The following is a 20,807-nucleotide window of genomic DNA, read 5'->3' on the forward strand; positions in this document are numbered from 1 at the left end:
TGAATGATTGTCTTGTGAAAGACACAAATGGGCGGTCCCTGACACGTCCTTATCACAATTGACATGTTTGCTCCAACAGAATAGGAAAAACTCAATACCAGCAGCAAGTGCTTCATTTAAGGCAGGCAAAGTTTCTAAAAGAATACCCGGAGTTAGACTTAACTTGGCACAACTGATTTGTTTTGAGGAAGCTCTGGTTGACGAAGAAAATGATTGGAAACAGCACTCTCATTTATATGTTACATAAAATGATATAAGAGTAAATAAAATCATTTGCTAAACAAAAAGTTAATTTTGGATGTGAAAATATCAATAACAGTTTCGTTAAAAATACCAATCATTCCTAGGCAGAGTATCGGCAATATCAGCCATGACGCCACAGCGCTTAACGACCCACCAGGGGCGAATATTTATGAACAGTCACTGAGGTATGTAATAATCTCAGGCCGGATTTAATTTGGAGGACTGATTTGGCACTGAAAAGCAGCGGACGCTTAATCACCAGCAATTTGTCCTTAAAAGCAGTGTCGTTCTATAATATTTTCAAAAAGGCTTTAGTTTTACCTGCAATCAAACTTCAAAGTTTAGTAGAAAAAATCAATATTTAAAATGTTTGAGAGAAAGGGAACTGATTAATAATATGCTTCTTATATCTTTCTACGTATAGAAAAAGTACGTACTATGTAAATATTACAAATCAAGAGAGAAAAAAACACTGCTATTAGGTATATATTTTTTGCAAAAAAATCATTTTCTTTAGTTGAAATAATTCTTCCCGCTTTCAAAACAGGTTCTGTAGTCGCTCAAAATTAGACATGTTCTACAGAAAAATAATAACAGCAAACGCAGAATAAATTAAATTTTACCACAGATTTTACTCAAAACCTAAATATTTTATTAACAATCATGGTATATTAAGCCACTTTCTGATTTGAGCTACATGAAATTTCCTAGCGTCTATGACATACTTTGTATCAACAGGATTTGCCCCTCTTAAATCATAATGGTGAGCTGCTTCCGGAATCAACATGGAAACCACCGTGTCAGAAATATTTTTTAAGATACCTCCACTAGCCCATGGGTCTAACAGTCCATTGCTGAATACTATGTTGGAAGAATACTTTAGGTTTCTACCTCCATTCTGAAGTAAAATTTGGTCCACGGAATAAGGAATAATGCCGTATTTTTTGGAACACTCCTTGGAATAGTTGGAGTAGTCCCAGTTAGTGATCTCAAACATGTCATCGGCTCCAGAACACACGGGCATAACTAGTTCAAAACATGCTTGAAAATCCCATGCATAATCGACAGGTTGACTTGGAGTGCTCTCAATTACATTGCATGTGGTTGTACCAGTGTAGTTTGTAGCAATATCCAAAGCAGTTGAAATTGCTTTAAGGAATGTCAAAGTATTATTCACTACACCATAACTCTGCAATTTTTCACAAAAACTTTTGACTGGATTGGCTGGCAACACTGAAAGGAACTTGGTGGGATAAGGATAATTTAGCATGGCTAAATTTACATAGATGTCCGTTAAACTGTCTATAAATTTGTTGATGTCATCTTCCTTTTCCAGATATTTACATAGTCTGAAAATTTCCGAAACGTCTTTCTTCCCTTGACTAGTTTTTGTCAAGTTCCTAATAATGTCCCAAGACAATTTAATAGGGTAACTGCAATTGCCATTCCTAGAATATGCTGCTGTTACTGTATCATAAAAAGACTTGCAAAGGTCCAGATTGTTAATTTGCAACATTGGAGCTGAAGAAGCTACAGCTCCAAGCACAATATGAGGATACTTCATTCGAAGCCACGCTGCAAGCATTCCGCCGTAAGATCCTCCAAATGCTATGATTGGGTATGTGTCGTTAGTAATCATTGTGTTGTAATATTTCTTGTTTAAAGCATCTATCACACATACAAAATCAGCTAATGCCTGTGAAGTAGTAAGGTACCGTAAATATTCTGGGGAAGTTAGGGAGTGTACTCCATAAGGCATGGACTGTCCATAATATCGATGCTCAGCAAAAACAACCAAAGCGTTGAAGGTAGGTGCGATGTCCAGGAGAAATCCTGTGTTTTCATAGAATACTGTTATATCAGCTTCGTTTCCACAGTAAAAGAACGTTGCACTGCCCTTCAGATAAAATTGTTCAATCACCAGATATCTTAACTTAAACGTTTCATTGGTTTTGGTTAAGCTGAAATGGTCGATGGGGACATCAATAAATACTTCCTGATAGCTTAGATTAGCTCTGTACACTTCAACACAGAAAATTAGCGAAAATGCAATGTAAAATAAAATTGACATGTCACTCTAAACTATGTCAAGTTAGGTTAAATTCAATCAACTGGTATTAATACTGTTTACTGATTTTTTTATAGATGTTTAACATCTTTATGTTTCACCTATACGTTATGAATACATAATACCTTGAAAACGGTGTAGGTTATAGGGTTCATAACAACCCGAGGGCATTGTAGGCCAAACCTTTTTTTCAACTTTTGCCATTTTTACTGACTGACAGGACTATCAAAGTCACATCATTCAGGTAAAGTAAACAACAGGTAAAGGTATACCTTACTTTTCAATGCCAGAAACAGTAAATAATTGCTGAATTAGGTGAAACATAAAACATTGTATGCACCACAGCCGTTAGGGAGAGTATAATGTTCTATGGCCCGAGGGACAGGTTCATGGCCTTCAGAACATAATGTTTCCTCTAACGCCCTTGGTACATAAATAGCTATTATGCTTCTTTCATAATGAACGTAAACATAAATTTAAAGTAATTTTTTTCGGCGTTTTGTATATATCATGATTTTTTGGATTTGATTCATTCTGATGCAGTAAATAAAGAAAATTTAAATAAATTAAAAAAAATATTTGAATAAAAACCTATTATAGGGATGCCAAGTTATTTTTCCGGTAAATAACTAAACCTATCTACTCTTCTTTCTACCTAAAAAAAAACCTGCCTCTAAATATATGATAATACAATTGGTTTTTATAAACAAATTACAAACTACTTACACCTGGTAACTGCAGAGGGCTGCTCCTCGATAATAGCCCGGAGGCCTCCTTGGTTACAAATTCAACCACTTCTGAAACCAACCCTCTTCAAAATCAGCTTCACTGGACAACAATAATTTTGGTACGGAAGCTGATAGCACTTGATATTACTCCCAGTAACTCTTGGTCCGGAACGAAATAGCTTTCTAAGATCTCCTGATCTTCAATACTGTGATTTTTCTCGAACTTTCAAAAAATTGCCTAACTTTTTATGCGCATTTCATATGCACTGTTGTAATATTTAAAGATCAAATCCATCGCTGGAAATCTCCAATACTTTCTCGTGTATAATAAAAGGTTATGATTAGCACTAGAGGGGGTTCATTTTGTTCGCCTTATATGCAGCCATAAAACATGGCAGCCGCTTTAAAGATGCATGAATTTGCCCGCTTCAAATCTGAAAATGCTTTTGTAGTCCGCTCTGCCGGCTTTAAGGCCAATCACTTAATTTCCAGGCGGAGTCGCCCTTAGGGCGCACACGAGACGAAATTATTACGGTTTTGTCGAATATCCTATCGTATTACCTTAAGTGTATCTGGATGTTAATATTATGGTCTTTCGATGACGGCAGGTAACGTCGTTTGCGAAATTTATTTACGATGAGTTATGTGACACCTGAAAGCGTATATACCTTGAGCAATGACTTTTGAATATTTTAAATGTATGGTGGATTGATCGCGACTAAACGTAATAAAATTGTCCTCTGCTATCATATTCCGTTGGTTATGTCAGTGAAATTTGAACATGCAATTGCATGGATAAAATTACTCACCCACATTGAGACATACAGGTTCAACTAGTGTTTATAGCAAATTAGTGCTCTTGACAAAATGAAGTAACACGCCAAAAATAGTGTGGAAAACTAATCCTATTTTTACTTGCCGACAGAACCACTGTCTGTCCTCGCATATGTTCACACAACATGGTTTAAATAGTCAGGGAACAACCAGAAACGCGGTGGGGGCTACCGAAGCTAACCGAACCTGCCAGAGCGCGTTTTCAACTACAAAACAGAAAAAAACAGGAAGTTAATCAGCAGCAAAATGAAGTTAACCAATTAAAATAAAAGACAAGGAGAAAACTGCTTACCAGGGCTATAACACAAAATCAAATTGAAGAGAGGCATATCCTCAAACTTCAGTATGTAATGCTCGGGGTTTGTTTTAGGCATCAGTTTTATTTGCCTAAAAATAAAATATAACACTTACGAAGTTACTGAAGACTGGGAACTGGACTGGATCATCGAAAAATGAAACAAAGTCTTTGAGTGAAAAATGCCTCTAACTGAAAGCCCGTTCCAGAAACAAGAACTCTATACGAAATAGGATTCTGATTGGTTGTTTACTAAAAAGAATATCTTTTGCATTGGGTAGGGATACTGGATTTTCTTCAAGGTTTAACACGTGCTTGATTTTGCTGAGATCCAACTGGAATTCCAAGGTTCCAAGCTAGATTACCTACATGTGTAAACCGATTTTTAGGAAAAGAACAAGCTTTCGCTTTCATCACGTAACAGAGACGAGGACCATAATTAACACTCAATGCCAGGCTGCTACAACACCCAAAGGACTTAGGATCGGCATGCAACCTCTCGTGATTGGGAGCTCTGCTAACTTGTATTTATGGCGACGACATTTCAAATACTTTACAGATATTAGTTTTGGCTGAAAAATGCTCTAGTTAAAAAATATGATAAAGTAATGATATTGGACAACCTTAATAGTATTTTATACAGGGTTTCCACACGTTCTGGGAATAACTTTTGCCACAAGGTGAAAGCTGCAAAGATGTAATTTTGGAATATCTCATCAGGATGATCGATTGATGGACGGATGCAGTTTTGTCAACAAATCATCGTATTTTTGAGCCAAACTTTGTTTCGTCTAAATGCATTTGTTAATTGCACAGTTGCAATGTGCAATATATTGACGAGGAGAAAATACCAAAAGGCCGATTGTCGGCGAGGGAGTCACACTCGCCTTGTGAGAAAGGTTGATAGAATGTGACAATATGTTATAACACTGATAGAGTTATGTACTTATTCTGTGGAAGGGGAGTGTGACTTCGTCCTGTGTGTGACCTCCGCTGAAAATGTGCTCTACAACTTTTATCTAAAGCGTTTTTCTAAATATAATATAAAAATAAAAACTGATTTCCCATGTTAATCTCCTCTGTCCAGGGTCCACTTGGACAGGCTGTATATCTCTTCTTCTCTTCTTCAGCAGCCTTTTCTTGTCCACTCTTGAACATAGACCCTCCGCTTCCAATTTCTATCTTTGGCAGTCTGCTCTACAGTAAATGTCAGCCATCCATATCTTCCGGGGTATTCCTCTACCATAGGGAAGGAGAAAGGAATCACAAATCCACAAGTTGTTTGTGCTAAAGACATTTTTATATACAATGGTTTGGTCAAAATTTACAGTTGCTTATTGGACTACATCTCATCATTATTATTGTAAATCGAGTAAAGTATGTAAGTAATAATATACGTTGTGAAGAAGGGGCCACCTACTTCCTACTTTCTAGGCCAACCCACTAACAGAACTTGATAACATGAGATAACCTTTGTTGTTAAATTAAAACAAAAATCATACTTAAGAAAAAAATATACAAAACGCCACTGATTTCTGATTTTTAGTGCCTTTTGCACCTTCCTGCATTAGTTAATTTAATTCATTTAATATTTTTGCTAGAGTTGGATCTGAATGGAATGTTCTTGGGATCCGTATTACATTTTGACATATAACAAAATGTGTTCTTCTTTCAGTTCAACTGTTTTGTACTGCCAAAACTTGCGATGGACGTGAGCACAAAGAAACTGGATCTTTACCTCTCAGATCGGAATATATGTGTATAAATATATAAAATTTCCATTTGGTAAATGTCGTCTCATAATAAATTCAATAGCGGCCAGTCAAAAGTCACTGGGTGGATGCATACGTTTCGTCCGAAGTGGGAGATGTTAAGCCTCTCGAACGTGACAAAATCTCCGCTGGGACTGCTCGATTCCAAATATTTTAAGTTATGAAATATGGCGGCCGTTTATTCGCCACGAACCCGTTTTGGGGACTCGTTCAGCATTAATAAATTATTATCCACGAGGACCTTTCAAATAACGACCTCAAAGTAAAAAATGTTTTATGATTCCAAGAATTCGGCTTATAAGTGGTAGTACATAGACAAAAATTCTGCGCAGGTGGGATATTAAATGTAATGGTTTTATGGCGGTAGTAAAATGTGTAAAAAACAAAAAAATATGATATTTCGACACTATACAAATTGTTTAATAAATATACCAAAATTCAGAACCGTCAAAATTTTGTTTTTCTTTACTGCGTCTCATTTGAAAAGAGAGTATATTCAGATGTCTTTCTTTTCGTAATTTTACTAGTTGAAGCCATGTTGTCATTTAAACGCGATTAATTGTACTTGAAAATTGTAGAGTTTCAAAATGTTCTTTTAGTTGGTTTACACTGTATAAATAATATAATCTCAGAGTCGCTTACAATGCATGAAAGTTCTATGTCGTTCACCATAATATAATAAAACACCGCAAGCCACAAAAGGATCGTAACCAATTGAGCCATTTAATACGACATCTTTTAGTTCGCACCACAAACAATAGTCTTGTGATTGCAATGGGATAATCTAAGCTTACAAGAACGATTGACAGCGATACCCCTATAGAAACACTCCCCCTGTTTGTCCTCGATTCAGCCTCGGGATATCTGCGGAGTCGCCAGGAATAATAGAACACAAAAGAGCAAAAGCCACTTGGTTTTCACTGCAGGACCTTTTTATGCAATTTTAACTTGCCGTTTAAACTGGGTTTATACAGCTCATAACGCACAACTCTTGCTTTCCAATCTTGATGTCCTAGTTTTATTGATTTATTTATTTGCTTATTTATATACAAGAGAGGAAGTGCTCAGTATCACCAGGAGTGGGTTGGTCGTTGGTGTATATGTTAAACCAATTCTTCGACCGTTACGTCATCGCCTTTGATAATGTCGGCCGCAGGTGTGGACGAAACGTCAAGAAGAAATTCCATTGGACCACGGCTTATAAGCCCGGATAACTTTCATATTTCAATTCCCATTTTTTTTTTCTGCACTATTTCAATATTGCTACATCCTCATGAGGCCTAATGAGAAATATTATTTATATGGCTTATTACTTTTTCGTATGCCTGTTCCCTGATGATTTATAGTATGCATTAACGTGCGTTGTGCATTAGATAAACTCAGCTTAGCTCTAATAATTAAAAACCACCAAAATGTATGGTTTTAATCAAGTTCCGTGACATCCAAACAATATTTCCTAACAAGTTGTTGTGACACGCAGCCGAACGAATGAAGATGCATGTGTCCGGAATGTTTTCAACATTTGCTTATCTGATCCATAAGGAGCGCCGTCCATTTGTTTTTTGTTTTAGTAGAGCCCTAGGTGACACGTCACATTTTTGGGCCCTCATTAGTGACCAGTGGCGTTCAATTTCGTATTTGGTTCAATTTGCCTGCAGCTTTTGCCAACAACGTCCATGCATACGATTTCTCAAGGGTACATAAAATTACATGTTTATAACTATATTCTTCGTTGATGGACGGCAGAGTTTTAGTTTCCAGTTTATTTAATTAATTAGCTCACGCCATTGCGCGCACGCATGAAATATAGCTCTATAATAGGACAAAATATTAAGAGTTATGTATGCACAGGACATGTTTTATATTAAAATATGTATATAATCTCTTATTTTCAAAAAATCAATCTCAAAAACAATTTTGTATGTAAGTATGGGAATCTCGAAAACAGTTAGAGATATACAGTTGGTTTAATTATGGCAAAATTCAGCAATTTGAAGTTCAATAATATACAATACAGACAGGTGTGGTAAATCCAAAATCGACCATAGGAAAACCGTCTAACGGACAGAGAAACGTACATTATTGCATGCGCGGGACAAAGACAGAAAACGAAAATAATATCAAGTAGGCCATATTTTTAGCGCGCCGTTGCCAAACGCCGTAAGTATTCAATACCCTCGACAAACTTACTTACGGCGTTTGGCAACAGCGCGCTAAAAATATGGCCTACTTGATATTTTTTTCGTTTTCTGTCTTTCTCCCGCGCATGCAATTACCTACGTTTCTCTGTCCGTTACACGGTTTTCCTATGGTCGGTTTTGGATTTACCACACCTGTATAATAATATACCCACTAGGCTGGGTGCGCGAATTTTTAGCATTGTATTTGTTTTTACATGTAATGAGGAGCTAGACCATTGCCACAACCCCCAACTTGGAGGACCGGGAATTTGTCTTTTGGTTTTTTTCCCTTAGCCTTTGATGATCCATCATCGGTCCTACAAGGTGTTTTTACTGTAATAATTGTTGCCTCATTGTTTCTAAAGGAAGAATATTCAAATTTGGTACGAACGTTCAACAGAGACGTCAAAATAGATTTATGTAAATAAATTTATGTTAGATGCTACAGAGCTTTCAATTTTTTAAAACATATTTTGACTAATTCAACTAAATGAATTTCTACTTTTTTAATGGAACACTCTGTGTATTATTCTTTTTTCTGATAGTTTTTACGTCATATACCCAATTTTAATAGTTTGGGATTTATTTATATTTTTTAACTTTTACCTTCGATTTTTATTATCTTAACTAAAGTAAAGTCTGAACATTATATTTGACATATCAACTGAGTAAGATTAAACATTTTAAATTAGAAACAACGGCCATACAGTCAAGTTTCCTTCATAATAAAAATTGATATTTTATGGAAAAAAATTAAATGGAATAGCTATTAGGTGTGGAAAATCTGAAAGAGAGTCCTGTTAAAAAAAAACTAGTATTTTATTTACCTTGTCTTTATAAACCAATTTGCATATTCAAAAGTAATTTCAAACTATACTTCTCAGTATCCCCTAAAGCGTTGGTATTTTATTTATTTTTTTGTATTTCTCGAAACCAATGAGATAATTAACTTTATTTTAACTTTATCTATCGCTGACTCACCCTGTACATACATAAAAATGACCACATACTACGTTATATCTTTATGTACCTCAGTCAGCTATAGAAAGAGAGTCCATTAAAAGGTAATGACAGAAGTGTATTGGTAAAAAGTCGTTTTCAGCTTCCGAAACGAGCTTTAAATAAACCATGAACGTAAATTGGATCGATCTTCTTAAAGTTTAGTGTTATGTCGCTATTGATGGCCACCAAAATAGTAACTGTTATCTATTTAGTGTTTGTATTAACCCTCTGTCTAGCTGTTTAGATTAATTATTTAAACTGGGGAATGTTACAGGAAAACACGGATATATTCAACAAAAGTATCGCTACTTAGAAAAAATGCACTAACATTATGTTATTGTCCCAATCTGGGACCAAAAATCCAAAATAGTATATTGTACATACAAGAAATAAGGTATAAACGTGGATATGACGGCTGTACCGCAACAGAACGAAATTACACCCTCTGCAGCCGAGATTTAAAGAACAAATAACTATTATTATTATTACTTTTATCGCGTATAATAATAATGGGTATTATCTTCAAATATGACAGTTGCAAAACTAGTTTTGGTTGATTCTCTAATTATGTAGGTAAGTAATAGCAAAAATATTGTACTCTGTGAACTTTGGTAATAGGTACGTACGTAACCGAACTGAGAATTCGCGCGTAATTGGGTAGCCAAGCTGATCTTATGGTTCAATAAAAGACAGTTGCAGCAAACCAACCTTAAATTTCTAAAAGTTGTCAAATTATTATTATTAAAAAGTATTTTCAGTTGGCTTATCGACAAAATCAAAAAGTGTCTAATGCCATCTCTGAAAAAAGATTTCGATGAAGCAGGTTATTAAATTAATAAAGATACGTTTTATTTAATGAGATGTCATAAGTTAAATGTTACATTTCAGTTTTGTACAACGCTATTAGTAAGCAATGTTAGGACATAACGGATACTTTATGAAACGCTCGTTTTTTTAGTTTTCTATGTAAAACACCTTAAAATAAAACTAAAGAAATGTATATTGAAAAAGTTCACGCCTGTCACACTTAAACAAATAACGAGTCATTAGTCAAGGCACCCCAATAATTGATTAACATGTTTATATTGTAATTGTAATGAACCCGATTATCAGGGCAGGGGTTGAACTATTAATCATTCTGGGGCACCGCGGCCCTCCCGGTCCCTATTTCGATGAACTCAACGGGGCAATAATCGTAGGCCGTGTAATAGATTTTCCGCAGGGAGACTGCGAATAGACGGGGTGGGCTTCAAACAGTGACGTAGTCGTTTAAATGCGGTATTGCTTTAAAACGAACATGCAACGCCACTGATTAAAGTAAGGGTACATACCCCGAGGGCCATCTTTATCAAGTAATCGTCACGATTCCAATTGGTCCATCAATATGTATAACGTCTTAACTTTAAGGGTGTACGTACTGTAGCAATTGTTATCGTTTATGATTCCTTCTCATTTCCACAAGCGCGCTACACGAAAAAATAAGAATCAGGAAGAATTACTGTTGATTAGACACACAAAGTAACGGAATTTAATGCGGTTTGTAATGTTATATTTCTAAAATAACTGAAGTGCGTGCAAAAAAGAAGGTATTATGTTATTTCTAATTTGTACAAATAAAGTAACGGTTTCCTTAATCAAAATAGACTTTACTGACTGTACCAGCCTAACATATGGTGACCCAAAACACAGGCATATGCAACTGCATACACAAACTTCAGTGGCTGGTCGGTTTGGGTATTACAAGAGCCACGCACACTACTCCAACCACATCTGTAGAGACTCTTCTAATTTTGAATTCCCTTTCAAGTAAGATCAAGAAACACAACTAGACCCCAAAACAAGCAAATCATCATACTGAGCACCACCAAAACCTCCATCAAATTAGGTTCCAACATCAGTAAAGCTTTTTTTTTAACTACTTTACTGTTCTTGATACTTAATATACAATCTATACGTAAGTAGTTGGGGCAAGTAAAACTTTTAAGATGCAACTTAACTGAACTAGTCAGAGGACCAGTTGCCCAGTCAGATTGTTTAAGTGTACTTTTTAGTATTTCTCTTGGCAAGGTCCAACCAATAATTAAAATTTTAATTATTCTAACCTGTCTAATACTGTATGGCCATAACCGTAAAGCGCTCCGGCGTCGACCGTAAAATTTACATGAAATAAAGCAGAACGGGTGGATTTCTTCTAATTCGTTTAGCCGTTTCGCATACGAATTCGGTGTTTGCGAGAGCGCCCAATTAGCCCGGCTACAAAGACTAACGGATATACGATTTCGCCCAGTAAAAGATTAATTCTTACTAGGTTTTTGCTACGGACATAAAAGTTTATTGAAGCAGCGAAAGATCGTCTAGAGGACAATTATAATTTGAATTTACACAACGACGAGACTCATCTCCGGAGTTTAGGTATGCCCTTACGCGATTTAAAACTACATAATTTGATTAAAATTGGGATATAGCGGAATAAAAGCACCTTATTACCATAAAAAAAGTGCTACCAAAGCATTTAAAGCATCGAGGGTTCTATAAATATTTCCAAATTTTACAAATAGCATTTTGCTTTGTATACGATCTGGCATATGCAATTTCTTCTGCAGCTGGCTAAAAGTACTTTTTGATTGTTATAACCATACCACGTAGTGCAGTTTGGCAGGTCGAATGAATGTCTGTTTTATACCTTAACTACACCATTTTGTTGAAAAATGCAAAATTGTATTTGTTTACGCTACTTTCCACTGCTTTAACTTAAATTTTGATGTCTTATCTTGCAACTAAAATAGAATATTTTTGTTTTCCGCCTAACCTTCGTTATTCACCTGATATCACAAAAATTAACTAACTGAAAATTATTCTAAACCAGAACTAAACATAAACAAATTATCTCCTTTGCACTTCCTATTTAAATGACAGTTGGATGCTTTCTTCTTTAATATGACCCTAACCTAATTTGAATTTCTTTTCGGTTGACCTTTCTTTGTTAGATTTGATTAGTACCACATGGTGGTCAATGTGTCCTGGTGGTTGGTTTGTATCCTTTAATGTTTGTGCATGCAATGTCAAGCTCAACCTCAAAACCATGCTCCATGTGCTCAGATGTTACGTCTTTGGTACACAGAGACAACACAAAGAAGAATGGAGGTCTTCGAAATGTGTTGCTACCGCAGTAAGTTAAGGATTCCTTGGACAAGCTATACTAGCAACATCGAGATACTAATCCGTATGGCGAAACAAACAAAAATAATGAAAACTGTAAAACAAAGGAAAGCAAGTTACTTTGGACACATAATGAGAAAGAGTAAATACAGTACTCTACAAATCATAAATAAAGGAAAAATTGAGGGAAAGAAAGGACAAGGCCAGAAGAAGAAATTTATTGCTAAAAAATCTGAGATAATTGCTAATATAGTTTTCCCATATGATTTTACGCTGTTCATCATCCTGCGCTAATTCTCCCTGATTTCGCTCTCTAGTAGGTTAAAAAGGTTATCTCGTCAATACATTATAATAACGATTTAAGTAAGTTTGGTTTCGTTTAAATTAGCCAAACTAATGCTTTCACCTAACTTTTAATTTAATAAACTTTCTATAATAGTAGGAGAGTAAAATTAAGCGACAATAAAAAGCGGGAGCCCTAAAGATTATGAATATCATTTGGACGGATCGACGGAAAGGGCTGCTTTCCACCCCGATCACGGACGAGGTTAAAACGGTAGACGGCAACTGAGCGCGCATTATGCAAACCATATTATTTTAAAATGTGACATTATCCGAATTTTATTTATTTATTTGACAATAGGCTCACGTACGATACAAGTCCCGGCGACGGTAACGTAATTTTAGGGGGGATAGTGCGGTGGAGCGGCGGCGATTCGACGTCCGGAATTGATGGGGGAGACGCGCCTGGCTCCGCCCCCCCTCGGGAAAACACGAAAATAGATCCTTTATTTCCCCATCTCGGTGACAACTGTTTAGCATCCCGGAACTTTACGGGGGCGATATTTCAAATCCAATTGTTTCCCAGTCTTTCCTTTAGAAGGGGTTTGTGTCTCTGGTCTCTGGTATATTCTGTCGATCCGTTCAACTATTTTTTTACGTATATTTAAGTATATCGTCAAATAAAATGACTAACGTACAAGTGAAAGAAAAGTTTTAAATTATCCGTAGATAATAAATTAATAGGAAAGTCAAGAATGAAAAAGGAATAGAGGTAGAAAACGTTGGTCCATGGTTCGATCATTGTCATTTATGCCTGTTTCGGTGATAAACAAAGGTTTAGCTAACCCTGTATAAGATATACAGGATTAATCATGATTTTTCAAGCTTTCAGCTATTGATAAACCCATTCGGATCGAACAAATGTTATTAAATATTTCTAAAATTGCCTGCTCACAAAAAAAAAAAACATTACACAGTATACCTAAAAGGTTTGGAAGCATAAAGCCACTACCACTACTGCCTGGTTTGTAACAATAAATTACTCAACTAGCTAGTTCCATTTTCTAAAAAATTGAAAACAAATCGAGGTTATCTGTTGCTTGCTTGTTTCGTTGGTTGACGCTGCTACTCGACAAATTAGGCAGTTTGCCAGCGCAATTTGAGAAAAGGTGTAGTATGACGGGCCTGTTCCTCTAAATCCCTAGAATTGTTCACCAAAAGAAAATAACACAGACAAGAAAGTTTGGGAATAAAAGCACAATTCGGATAAAGGCAATAGTCATCGTGGAGAATATAACATTCACTGTCACATCCACGTGACATTCTCATAACTTTTAGGTTTCGACGTTCCTACTTAGAAGTTTCATCTATCCCTCGGATTAACGTGGAGTACCTAGCCTAACCTAACCTAACAAACCTACAACATATGAACCTCACGACATAGGCCCACTTATATCGAAAACGAGATGCTATAGTCACACATGCTATTAATCTTGGAAAGAATAATAAAGCACTAGCTGAACTTTGTCATATGAAATGCATTGCTGTCAAAGTGACGTTTCTGACTTGAACCAGGTTCAAAAGTTAAACCACTGTTGTACAACTGGGCCTATGACCGAGACGCAAACTCAATTTTGATAGAGCGCAGTTTAGTTTTAGATATGACTTCTTTGGAACCAGAGAGGCCTTGTGGTGTCTCATTTCCTGTTTTGTTGGCTACAAAAAGGCGTTCAATCGTGTTCAACATGTCAAAACTCATTGAAGCACGGCAAGAGCGGGAATTGATCAGGAAATCTTCATCAGGGAACCAGAGCAACAATGTGGAGATATGTTAGAGTGTACGCCAGGGCAGCACATTCATTTCAGGAAAGTATTGGATACTGACATTGATGTTAAGATCTCCAAATCAAAGACTTCCTATAAACAACTTGAGATATGCAGATGATACGGTGATTATGGCGAAAAGAATATAAAAGCGGAACTTTTAAACAGCGTGACAAACGCCAGCAGCCACTATTTTGTAATAATGGCTTAAATATGACTCTCCGACAAGGAACAGTTAAATCCTAGACACTAAATACCAATACGTTGAATAGCCTTGAAGCATTTTTCAGACAAGACAGATTCTGAAAATTATCTGGACTGCAATAATGACCAACGAAGAAGAGCTTGGACTCCTTGGACAGATCGCGAGCTCATCATAGTAGTAAAACATAAGTAGGTGGTGTATCTACGACACCTGATGCGTGGTGAAAAATATTTTTTTCTTAGAACTATAATGGAAGACAAGATAGATGATGGATGACGAGTGGGCAGAAGGCATATTGTTGGCGTAACATCTGCGACTGGATTGGAGTCCGAGTTTGCAGGAGAATTGTTCAGACTGGCAGGAGATGTGTTTTTTCAAGCGGTTGCCAACCTCAGATAACAGAATTTCTGACAAAATGACACTCATGACAGTATTGACATAATTCAAATCTAACTGATCTCCTTGCGGACAATTTTTACTTTACAAAGAAAGAACGAACGTCATTGGAGCCTGGCTTTTTTGCATTGGAGATTTATATCTATTTTATGTTAAGATTTCTATGGTAGCAATATATTTTGACACCATTTCTAAATTGCTCTTCATTCTCAATACAAAATTCTTGATTGCACGGTGTCGATGTCATTCTAGCTTAAAACCTGGAGAACGTTACACTTTGTCCTGCTTATGTCTTCTATATTGCACTGGAAAATCCTGAAATGTGTTGTAAGATCCCAACATTTTTGTTAACTGGCTGTAGATTTCGGGTAAAATGTATTGGCAAACCAAATAAAGTCACTATGATTGTTTGGCTGTCAGTATTTAGCGCAATCCTGAGAGCACTACGAGACAAAAGCAAATTACTTTTTACACTGAAAATATATGTTCAAAAAGAAAAGCTACAGAAACAAAATAAATTTCTCTGTGGATTTATAAACAAACCACATTGATTTTGAAAACATCTACCAACTCGCTATAATTTTGACACAAGTGTGTGTCTCAATCTCAATTCTGTTGTTATTTTAAGGTAAATAAGAGATCTTAATGAAAACCGGAACGGAAAGACAATACGGGAGCAATGCACGTAGACTAGATCTTTATTTACAACGAGGCTGGTGCGAGGCCGGAATATAAAGTAGGGCTCTTGATTGAGCTTTGGGCTTGATTTTTAACCGGCGGATTGAAAATCGGGAAAGCAACGTTCGAAAGAGATTGCAAATTTAGGATTTGCACGAATTGCTGCTGGATTTTTAACGAGCGGCCGGAAATTTATGTTCCTGCATCATGCAAGATTTCCTTTCACAAACGAATATATCCGCTTCAGTTCACATAGAATTCTGGATGTATTAACTGTAAAAGTAAAATCTTTGTTACGTAAGGCTTAGCAGCTACCAATCAAAACGTAACTATGAAAGCGTAATATCCACTCGACAGAACTGCCTGGTCTTATTTATTGTTCGACTTTGTTCCTGATTTCAGAGCTTTCCAGTAGCGAAACCGGAGCTTTTGGGCGGGCACTCGGGGAGTATGAAATTACTTCGGCGACATGACAAAGCGGCCCGCTTTACATAATTCGATCAATTTAATCTTAATGCTCGGGGGCCCCCGTCTTCGCTGAAATTAAGAAGCCGGTAATCCTGGGATCTCAGATTAAGTGTAGCTACTTTGAAACGTGTTCTTATCTCACCGGAAAATTTTTATTTACTGAAGCTTAATTTATTTTTGCTGAAATATTTAAACATTTTATAGTCTTAAGTGCAGTCAAAAGCTGCCTATTTACAAGTATGTTATGATAATAATGTTATTTGTAGTTTGTTTAATGTAATTATTACAGTAATCACTAATCAGGGTAAGTCTAGTCTGATTACAATCTTTGTGGATCTACTCTATCCATGGAATTTTGACAATTTGTTCACTGTATATTTTTGAAAATGATTAGTAACTTACCTGATTTTGTGCTTATTTAGTTGGTTTTTATTTTGATTTTACAGTTTTTTACACTTGTTTACAAATTACTGTCTGAGGTTATGCTTCTCCTCAATTTGATTTTGAATTATAGTTGTTTCTTTCTCACTTTAAATCTTAGCCCTGATAAACTCATATATTTCTAATGCCATGAGTAAAACTTATAGTAGTCCAAATACTAGTATAAATATAAATAAAAAGAAGTGTAAATAACAAATAGGATAGAAAGACAAAGACTAAAAAGTTTGAAAATAACACAAAGGCTTTTATATTTAAACCGAGGTTCCGAAGTCAAGACACCGCTTTCGCGATGGAGCGATGGAGCTTTCTTGTGGGCAGTCCTCAACAAGGCGATGTCTATCTTCTCTGCTACTCCAGGTTGATGTCAAAACGTTTGTTGTTCAGGGCAGCACCTCTTTCCCAGAAAGGATACCTGGACTTAAGCCTCTTGGTCAGGATCTGTGTCAAGTCATTCACACTATAAAGAAAAGAAAACTTCAATACCTGAGTCATATAACGAGAGGACAAAAATATACACTTCTCCAATCGATAGTCCAAGAAAAGATTAGTGGAAAGCGGGGCATTGGCAGACGACGTGTGTTCTGGTAAAAGAACCTAAGGGATTGGTTTAAATGTAGCAATGTACAACTGTTCCGAGCTGCATTCAACCTGTGCAGTCAACAAAGTTCGGATTGCTGTCATGATAGCAAACCTCCTATAAGAGGTGTACTATAAGAAGAAGAATGAATAATTAAAAATTCAAACCAAAACTCTATGAACAAATCGCCAAACTTGTTGAATAGTGAAAAGACGTCTGAAAAACACTACCTTACCTCAGCGGGTATCCCATGTACGGGCATGACTTAGAAACTACTCCATATTTCGCTTCATGCAAATTCTCCTCTGAAAGCCTGTAGTTCAATTACAGATAAAAAGAGAAGATTTATAAAAGCGTCCTAAAGACTATAGTCAAAATTTGACCCATCTAAAATGACGTCAAGCAAAGTCCTACAATACATCATAATTCTATTTTAGCATAATTTGGTCTGTTATGGTATTCTTTATAAATGTAGTTATTTTGGTTTTTCTGATAGACATTTTCTTAGAAATGTGGCTGTCGGATCACCTTGAGAATACAACTGTCCTGTTTTAACCTTGCCAAACACATTAAAGAAAATTGAGTGTCTATATTGCTCGGAATGTATTCACCGAACTTAAGTATTACTTGTCATAACCAAAAACTATCTTTGTCACTTATGAGGTGACATCTCTCAGACAAAGCCAAAATTTTTTTTTCTCCAAATTATATCAGACGTGAAATTGAAACGAAATGCAGACGGTACTGTCCAAGACAGGTATTGAAGTGTGCTACCCATGCACAGTCCATATTCTTCTTAATGGCACCAACCTTGACTGCGAATACAAATCGGACCATATTGGCAGAGATTTGCTAACATTCATTTGCAAAATTCAAAATATAGAAGATGTTAGGCCTTGGGGGTTGAAGTTTATGAACACATTATGTACGGACGAGCAGAGATACTGGTTAGATTTGGATAAGCTTATTCGGACCCAAGTTAAAAACATTAGTCCAATCAGATTTTACTTTCGGGTGAAAGTGTATCCGCCAGAACCGTATAAAATCTATAACCAAAACATCAGACAGTCAATTTTTCAACAACTGCGGCTGGACTTTCTTGGTGGACGACTGTTTTGCGAAGTCAACGACGCTGCCATGTTAACGGCTTTGATTTTGCAGTATCTTCACGGTGATTTTCGAAGCAGTTTTGGTTGGTTTTATAGGATGTATATGGAAAGTAACGTGTTGCGAAGAGAAAGATGTACAAGACAGTTCTATACAGCAACACAGAAACGAGCCTTTGAAATATATCAAAAACTGTTACCTGGACTGACCAAAGTGGAGGTGGAAGATATGTTTCTGCGAGTGGGTAGTAAGCTGATTTCATATGGAGTAGAGCCTTTTCTTGTGCGTAATGTAGACAAGCAAGAACTTAGGTTATGTATGAACTATACAGGAATGTGGACGTACAACAAAGGACGAGAAGTATTTCGCTTGAATTGGGATGAAATATCCAAAATTACACACGAGTGTAAAGGTCTTTTTATTCATTTAACGGCTGGAGGCGTCTTTGTGCTTGAATGTATCAGCTATTCTGAATGCAGTTACATCTGGAGCATTGCGGTAGACCATTTAATACAATACGCATCGCCAAAACCTGTTTCAGCGGATATAGGAATTGATGCCCTCTCAGAACTAACGGGTTTTTTTGGATCTTGCATCACCGAGTACAAGTGCACTCGGTTTGAAAACGATGATGTTTTTAATGAAGATTTGAAGCTTTCGTGTGGGCTATTAAACTTGTTTGAATGGAATTCTTGGATGACGCAACTCTCCCTTATGTATATTATAATTATTATTTGCGTAATGAGTGTGAATACTTCATTATTCGATCATCTGTTACACGTATGGCCGATGAAAAATTCTCTGGAGTCATTGTCGGATTTAATTTTCAATAAAATATTGCGTTATTAACTTTATTTTCTCTGTTTTGTTCTTTATTTCTCGACCCTCTGTAAGGTTTGGCGTTGAAATAATCCCCAATGGTCAATCATTCTTAAACGGCGTAGAGACGGAAATCGACAAAAAAGCGAAAAAAGATTTAATAACTGGAGCCCGGCGAAATCGTTCATCATTGGACTGCTCCTGCCGAGATAAAAAAGCTTCCTCTCCAAATGTAACAAAATCCAATTTGTTTTACGGCAGGTTCGGATTGGGTCTGTTTTAAAATATAGGCCACTATTGGCCATAAAAACTTGAACTTCAAAATATTGTGACACAGTGAATATTTTAATAGTACATACATACCTTGCGATTCAAGATTTCTTCAAGCATGTATTCAAAAAACATTCTTATCCAGAATACTTTTATATTTTCAATTAAATACGGGGTGGTCCAGTTTTAATTGTTGTTTTAATTTCCTGCATTTGGTTGTTTTAAGTTGCGCAACTTTGCCCCAATTTAAATTTACATACAGGGTGAAAAAGTTTCAGATTTTTTAAAGATTATTGACAAATGTAAGATTAATTAACATAATTACAGTGGAAAAATAACTCGAAAACGGCGACAGATATACCCTGTGTGTATTCTGTACATTTTAAGGTAAATTTTCCAGAAAATTTGTTTTTCTGTTTATGGATAAGTCTCTGATCATTCGAACCAGACAAACCGTACCAAAGATTACTCCCTATTTCGTAAATCACAACCAAATCATAATTCTTTTACCTCAAATCAGGAAATACGCTCAAAACAAATGTATAAACATTATACAGAATTAAATTTTAGTACTTTAATGTTATGATCATAGAAAACACTAGATTTAGGTCAATGGAACTGTTTGAAGTCACGTTTTGACAGGTTGGACATAGCTATTACGATAATTTCTCCGCGAGAGGGCGTTTTGCATGGCACATTAGAATATGTTTTGCTAAGCCGGTTATATTTGGTGTGCTTTCACATTAAACTACAGAAACCGAGACAGAAACTCTACAATAGTTGTGAAATGTTTTATTGTTTTTCTATTTTTGTTAATATCAGGCTTTGACAAAACGATGTGTACTATAGTAAATAGTAAATCGAATGTAATGCAAATCTAATAATACTATAGATAACACTACAACATGCTATTTGTGATGCTATTTTATACTGCATAGTCAATCAACATACAAGTAATACAATGGTCGCATTCGTTTTCACGCTCAGCGTTTTTGACGTCACAATGACGTAATTCGACAGTTTGCCAAATTATAGTTTTGCCAAATTACGTCATCGTGACGTCAAAAAAGCTCTGCTCGCTCCATGAATTTTTCTAAGCTTTAAATAAGTCGTTTTTTTTTTCGAAATTAGGAAACTTAAAACTGCTAGAAGTTGCGCTTGGTTCATAATATGACAGCCTCATATCACTCACAAAACTCACGAACAACACAAATATACAACTTATGCCTGCTTTATACCTCTCAATTAACAATTAAACTAAACTTTCATTTAAACTAAAATTAATTTATCAAAGCTGAAAGTGAACTTACAAGCGAGCCCATTTATACTTTCCATTTATACTAAACTAAAATTAATTTATCAAAGCTGAAAGTGAACTTACAAGCGAGCCCATTTATACTTTCCATTTATACTAAACTAAAATTAATTTTAAGTTAAAGTTAAACCAACTTTATTAAAG

At 35.9% G+C, this 20,807-nt stretch overlaps 2 protein-coding genes and 1 pseudogene across 2 annotated transcripts in view; 1 reads left to right on the forward strand and 2 right to left on the reverse strand.

The window, feature by feature from the left end:
- Nucleotides 1–840: 840 nt before the first annotated feature.
- Nucleotides 841–2,461, reverse strand: LOC145727672 (lysosomal Pro-X carboxypeptidase pseudogene; annotated as a pseudogene).
- Nucleotides 2,462–16,373: 13,912 nt separating this feature from the next.
- LOC145727867 (uncharacterized) overlaps nucleotides 16,374–20,807 on the reverse strand; it is a 56,241-nt gene continuing 51,807 nt past the window's right edge. The window contains exon 7 of the mRNA XM_081977713.1: nucleotides 16,374–17,032. Coding sequence (XP_081833839.1) covers nucleotides 17,028–17,032 — 5 coding nt within the window. The 3' untranslated portion in view covers nucleotides 16,374–17,027. The remainder of the gene's footprint in view (nucleotides 17,033–20,807) is intronic.
- On the forward strand, nucleotides 17,791–19,113 carry LOC145728330 (FERM domain-containing protein 5-like). The gene has a single exon (XM_081978461.1). It carries the CDS (start codon nucleotides 17,885–17,887, stop codon nucleotides 19,106–19,108), a length of 1,224 nt encoding a protein of 407 aa, XP_081834587.1. The 5' UTR covers nucleotides 17,791–17,884; the 3' UTR covers nucleotides 19,109–19,113.

This window comes from Ips typographus, linkage group LG4 (assembly GCF_016097725.1).
Source record: "Ips typographus isolate SLU linkage group LG4, UJ_Ityp_2.0, whole genome shotgun sequence".
Classification (NCBI taxonomy): Eukaryota; Metazoa; Arthropoda; class Insecta; order Coleoptera; family Curculionidae; genus Ips; species Ips typographus.

Coding starts and splice junctions, on each gene's coding strand:
- LOC145728330 (XM_081978461.1), top strand. CDS start 17,885: ATGCAGACGGTACTGTCCAAGACAGGTATTGAAGTGTGCTACCCATGC.